The sequence below is a fragment of the Ornithodoros turicata genome, chromosome 10 (genome assembly GCF_037126465.1).
Source record: "Ornithodoros turicata isolate Travis chromosome 10, ASM3712646v1, whole genome shotgun sequence".
In the NCBI taxonomy this organism is placed as follows: domain Eukaryota; kingdom Metazoa; phylum Arthropoda; class Arachnida; order Ixodida; family Argasidae; genus Ornithodoros; species Ornithodoros turicata.
In genome coordinates this window covers 32392439-32398590 of record NC_088210.1, presented here as the reverse complement: position 1 = coordinate 32398590, position 6152 = coordinate 32392439, and the positions used below count along the sequence as shown (strand labels likewise).

Below are 6152 nucleotides of genomic sequence, written 5' to 3'. Positions count from 1 at the left end.
TACAAAATAAATTACTTTATTCCACCGACGTATTTCAGCTTCACTTGGCGGTACACAAGAAAAGTTGTCACCTCCTTCCACTTGATAAGTCACAAACAGCCAGCTCCTTCTTGAATACCATATACACTTGGCTCGATGTATTGAAATGCAAAATGAGGTCCGGGTGTGTTTTAAAAAACGACGAACATAGGACATTGCAAACAAATGCACACATCAGACACGTGATGTAAGACGTGAAATAAATTAAAAGGCGGACGTGACGTCACACGTGACGTGGCTTCCGGTATCCGGTCATGCAATCGACCGTTTCATGTCGGCGTAGTTGAGTGCGATGGTCATGCGAGGCTGGACGGTGAGATCTTCACGTAAGGGCAGACACACGTCACTGTACACCAACTGCACGAGAGGACAATACCACCAAGATTATAGAACCTCTCAGTTGCATCCAGGGTTTCCAACATGTCTATCACGAGCTCAAAGAGACACACATAATCATTAGTGTACTCATAAATAATCCAGAATTGACACTGCTGACTCGCTGCTTTGGCAAACGATTGATTTCTGTCATAATTGCTTATGCGCATGCGCGATGCACCTGTGACTTTGAAGGAACCACGGAACATTCTCTTTGCACTCAGCAGATGGCGTCTTACGCATTCGATTCATGCGGAACACCTCTCGGAGCCACGACATCTCGAGGAGGGTGCTGGGGGGTGATGCAGTGGGGAAGTGCGGTCAGCCTGCTCTGGAGTGGCAGCTTGGTGCACCCAGGGGAGGGTGAAAGAGAGAGGGTGAGAGATAATGGTGGCACAGGAGAGGGAGGGGTGTGCTAACCCTCTTGAGACTCTGCGATTTGGGTAGTCCAAGAGACTTGCCCACCTCATGGCACGACTAGCGCGCCGAGGAGCCGCTAGGTGGCAGCTTGATTAGGAAAGAGGTTCATTACGATTCCGATCTTTCCACGTACCTTCCCGTATCTGTCTGTAACAGACACCTTCCAAGCTCGCTCCTGGTTGCTTTTAACGTCTTCGACAGAGCGGACGATGTAGCAGCCGAGGGAGGTAGAAAAACCCAGCTGAAGCAATGGACCTGACCCAACCATGCGCTGCATCCGGTAGTCGGCTTTCCGAACGGCTTCCACCAGTGACATCTGTGGCGACACTGTGAGGGACACTTCCGGTAGCTTGGGTTCGCCCAGACCGCTGGGGGTCACCACCAGTTTGGCTCCGGGCTGCAAGAGACGAGGAATTACAAACCGCGGTCACATGCATCGTCCGAGGCACAGATCGAAAGAACGTGTGTCAGCTATAGGGACGATAACAATTATTGGCTGATTGTGATGCCCTGAAGACAGGTCAGAAGAAGTCTTCAGAAGCAAACCAATCATACGTGAAAGTCACTCTTCAAGAATGCGCTGTAAAGACAAGTCGACCAGGATAACATTAGGCGCATTGCCTTGGCTTCTGTCCCGTGCAAGTTTGCTGAGTGAATCATTTAAGCTGACTATACCCTTAACGGCGCGAACGTCACCAGCGTCCCGTTATATCGAACTCCCAAGTAGATTGCTAAATATTCGTTTTGAAACTCTTTCCCATTCGTAGAGTCCAACTCAGATACGTAAGTCTACGTTGCTTCCTATAACTCATCCTCTGTCATAACAACCTGTCGGTCTCGGTTGAATTTCTGTCTGGGTACTCCCTGACAAAAAAAAAAGAGAAATGGTAGACATCGAGCAACTAAAAAAACGTAGCTATGCGTTCGCTAATAAGTAATTCTTACAGTGCACTCTTAAAAATGAACTTCACCGCATAGCACGTTCCTAGCCAACCATCGTCTCGAATGATATCGTTATTTGCCCTGATTTGTTGAAAACGGGGGGCGTACGCCTTTTCTGTGACAATTATGAACAGCATAAGTGTCACAAAAAGGCGTACGCCTCTCGTTTTCAACAAATCAGGGCAGATAACGATATCATTCGAGATAATGGTTGGCTAAGAGCGTGCTATGCGGTGAAGTTCATTTTTAAGAGTGTGGACTCGAACCAGGACCTCTTCGCCTAAGGGCATCAAAACGCTGAGGATCACAGAAAATATGTTCATGTTCCAGCACTAGCGGACATGTCACTAATAGGTATCTATGGTGAGACCAGTTGTGTTACAAGACCGTAGACCTAGAAAGCATTTGCCGCCTAGTGGAGCTCCTCGGCGTCTTACCGGTGGCCGCAGCATCATGCGAACGGGAGGCATAGGGGCTAACTCGTTCGGCGGCAGAAAAGCGTTGCTGCCTGCTTCGAATGTGCCGGGCGCGAACCCACTGGGACTCCCGCGGGCCCCATTCACTTGGTACCGAGGGGACAGACGATCAGCTGGGACGCCTTCGGAACAAATCTCTTCCATGGCTAGGGCTTCCAGCTTCATTGTTTCCATTCCCTGCATTGGAAGAAATGACAGTCACTATAGGCTGAAATAGACCTCTATACCCGAGAAACGTCGTCATGACGTCGGTAGACAGACTGTAACCGGAAGAAATCGGAAGGGGAGGGCTGGGTACCATGAATGGGCACTTGTTCCCTGCCTCCTATTGAAAGAAAAGTAGGACTGAAGGCCTCGTCCCTTTCAGGGACCATCGTAATCCCCTCAAGACCGTGGCGGCTTTCGGGCGCGGTCTTGTTCGCCACTAGCTTCGAGCGTAGTTCAAGTCTACCAAATTGGTGGCGCTGTCGAGCACTATGACGTCATTTGTTTACAAACAGGGAGAGGCCTATTGGTCATAGGAAGAGGAATATCTCGACCAACTGACCTCACTTTCCAGATCACGATTCTTCATCGACGCAAAGAGCGACGAATAGAGTTGCTTGAGGACACCGACTACTGTCGTACCCTCCGACTTGGCAAAACGGGCAAGCAGTGCTTCCAGGTCCCTCATACTGAGACCTGCGACAAGATCGTCCATGGAGCAACGTCCGATGCTGCTTGAAGGACCCTGAGAGGTGTCGATGGGGACAGCGTTGAAGGCATCTCCCGATGAACTGCCCGCCATCATGGCATGGCTGTATACAAGGCACAAGGAGGTCGCCAGCAGACACGTCCACATGCTGGTTGTCTGCAAGTGGAATGGACACATAGACATGAATATTTACCGTGTATTCACACGAGCGACATTCCCCGCAGAAGCGGATAACGCGAAAAACGTCATAGCTTTTTGGGCGCCACAAGATATTCCGTAGCAGACGACAGGAAAGACGCTGACGGTGTCGTCTGCTAAGTGTCGTCTGCTAAGTGCGCAGTACGCCAGTCCCGATATTAAGTACCGTGTGAGTGCTGAACATAATACGGGACGAAACTTCGTCTCTGTGAGCAGTGTTTTCACTTTTTCTTCCACTAGAATCTTCCGTGAGGATGTCACTTGTGTGAGTACACAGTTAGAGGAATAGACGCTGATGGCCTCAGAACATATGTCAGGTTTGTAATCGAATTTCATTGCTGGAAGTCGCTGCCAAGTGAGCTTTGCGGTCTTTGAGCACACTAGCCACGAAGTAAACGTTTTTAATGATGCTCTAGGAATTCTCAGACTGGTTCTCAGTCACCCGTTTCTATGATGTCTCCAAAGGTGTGCCTGCTAACGTTACGTCATTCCGAAATCGGATGTGGTTCTTTTCTTTCTTCATATTCTGTTACGCTATGGAGTTCTGCTTCAGTCTACTTTCATCTCATCGCTGGTTGTTCCAGCGACGCAGTTTGGCGTATAGCATTTGCACACACCTCACAGTGGGACATCGAGTTTCGTAACTGGTGGGACTGTCCTTTTACACTATGATAATATACATATGTGATCAGTGACCATCAAAAATTCGTACAATTTGCGAAAGCATATGGCAAGTTCACTAACAGACACTCATTTAGACCCCTTTATGGGGGGCGTTCCACTAGTAGAGTGGAAAACCTCCCCATACTTCGTCGCCAAAACATAATTGTTGTTGTTGTTGTTGTTCACTAACAGATCCCAAACCTGTGAGGCTGTGAGTAAGGAACAACAACGTGTGTCATATTCAAACGAACTACGCGAAGTGCAAGTCATGAAACTTATCGGTCAGATAAAATAGACTTAGTACATACGTTTTCCTCGAAATGGAAACTTCCAGGTAACTTTTTCAGAGAGCCGAACCAAACGAGAGGAGAACCGAACACCAGCACAACTTCGTCCTAGGACGACCTAAAAGTCGTCTGCTACAATAATCCTGACCTGAACACGACCTCCTAAAGACTACAGCACCGTCCACAAGGAGGTTTTGATGAAAACGGTCTGCTTATTGCAACCATTCTCGAGCAAGCGACCATACTCCGGGGACTGGATGGCGCCAGTGGTCTTCGATGTCGTCTGCTTAGGTTTGTCTCTTAGCAGACGACAGGCGAATGATGTATGACGTCCCAAGCGGCGTTCGGAAGCCCATTTTGCAAGAGACGGAACTCAAACAAGACTCCGTGGGACCGTATCTGGTTCTCCTCGCCTTGAAGGCATCAGTCAACGATTATCTTGATGGAGCTGTTGTCTCCCGAGTGTATATGAGACAGAGATATCGCCTACACCTGAGTGAATGAGACGACAAAGGTGGGTGATTGAATGGTCCATCTGCTTCTCTGTTAGAATGTCGTCTGCTAAGTGTTGCGCCCATTCCAGATGCGTTCCTTCTCGACTAAAAGCCATGGGGGCGCTGGATTTCGTCCTGTGCACACAGTATTTTGCGCATACGTGTCCGCATTGTTGTTAATTGTAACACTAACTGTTAATCGTAGAAGTCGATGGTATATTTAATTGATACAATGTTCTGTGTTGTTAGGCTTTGTGTGTGTTGGAGAGCGCACATGACTGGTGCCAAGATTATCTGCTCAGCAGGGGCAATTTCACTCTGAGCGCAACGCTTTAGTTGTAATCGATGCCTGTCTTAGACAGGTCCAATAGACTAGATTAGACTTCGGTTAGATCACGAATGGACCTAGAATAGGCCGAGTTAGAATAGACTTAGAAGTCTATTTCTGACTGACTAACACGTAGAATGTGTCACACAGAATATACAGCCTTTTGTGACGGACTCTTGAAATAAATATTGATCTGGCAAAAAAAGATTAATGCAAACAATACAAAACCGAGCACAAGCTATTTTTACGCCACATAAGAGTAAGTTACGCGACAGCGTACTTTACTTGACTAATAGTATACACTCTAAGGAAAAAGGGAGTAGTTTTAGTGCTTTGGGGGATTAGATGCATTGCACGGAAGTACTTTAGGGACTTATTTGCACTGCTGGGGAGTAGATTTGAGGGTCACATGACTAAAACGGGGAGTAATTGCAATCTAGAGGGATCTCTAATTGCTCGATCTCTACTTTACTCCTTCGTTTTTCCTTAGAGTGTAGCACTAAACAGCAGTAGAAGCTAAAAAAAAAGGTCATCACGTCAACGAAACGAGATAAGTGCCTTTTTTTAGCATTTGATAAGGGCTGCATATCTGATATCTCTCGGATAAGCAAAAGAGTAAGTATATATGTCTCAAAAGCTGAGTAAAAGAAGAAAAAACATACCATTGAAAATGTGGATATACGCAGAAGACCTCGCAGCAGGCTTTTGCCAATGGTTCCCGAGAAAACCAACGTTATTTTCGAAGCACCAACGAAAGCAAAGTGCGCGTAACTTTGGGGGCTGCAGAACCATGGGAGGTGGGATGGGCGGAAAGCTTCCAAGCCGAGCCTTGACGGGCACAGATATACGATTAAAAGGACGGACGATAGAATGCTGGCGACAGCCTGTCACTCTCGCCACCTTCTGCGGGAGATTAGAAGAAGGGTTCCTCGTCACCGACTCCCTTTTTAAACTCTCGGTTATCCAATATACATACACGCACATCGTTGACTTGTGTAACCCCCTCCCCGTAATTCCTACTTCCCCCATAATTCCGCGAGCTTTCGTGCAGTGTCTATGCACTTCTGAGTCTGACGAAGTGCAGACGCTGCGTGAAAGTTCGTCGTCTCACTAAGATTTTGTTTTTTTCGGATACTTCGTTATCTATTTATTTATTTACTAATTAATTTACTTATTTATTTATCGTTCCGATATATTATCTACGTGCGGGGCACGTTTGGAAAGTTGTTAACGAAG

The 6152-nt window shown here is 47.3% G+C and overlaps 1 protein-coding gene across 1 annotated transcript; it reads right to left on the bottom strand.

Annotated features, from left to right (window-relative positions):
* On the bottom strand, positions 1–5774 carry LOC135370595 (uncharacterized). The gene is made up of 5 exons (XM_064604364.1): positions 5579–5774; positions 2800–3102; positions 2214–2429; positions 968–1231; positions 1–396 (listed from the first exon to the last, which is right to left on the bottom strand). Exons 1-5 carry the CDS (start codon positions 5579–5581, stop codon positions 292–294), a joined length of 891 nt encoding a protein of 296 aa, XP_064460434.1. The 5' UTR covers positions 5582–5774; the 3' UTR covers positions 1–291.
* Between the last annotated feature and the right edge of the window lie 378 nt (positions 5775–6152).

What these genes read in the sequence shown, in the direction of transcription:
- LOC135370595 (XM_064604364.1), bottom strand. An exon ending in ATCGTGATCTGGAAAGTGAG is followed by an intron (nt 2,430 to 2,799) that starts GTCAGTTGGTCG and finishes CTTCCAATGCAG; the next exon opens with GGAATGGAAACAATGAAGCT. An exon ending in TTACAGACAGATACGGGAAG is followed by an intron (nt 397 to 967) that starts GTACGTGGAAAG and finishes CCTCTCGTGCAG; the next exon opens with TTGGTGTACAGTGACGTGTG.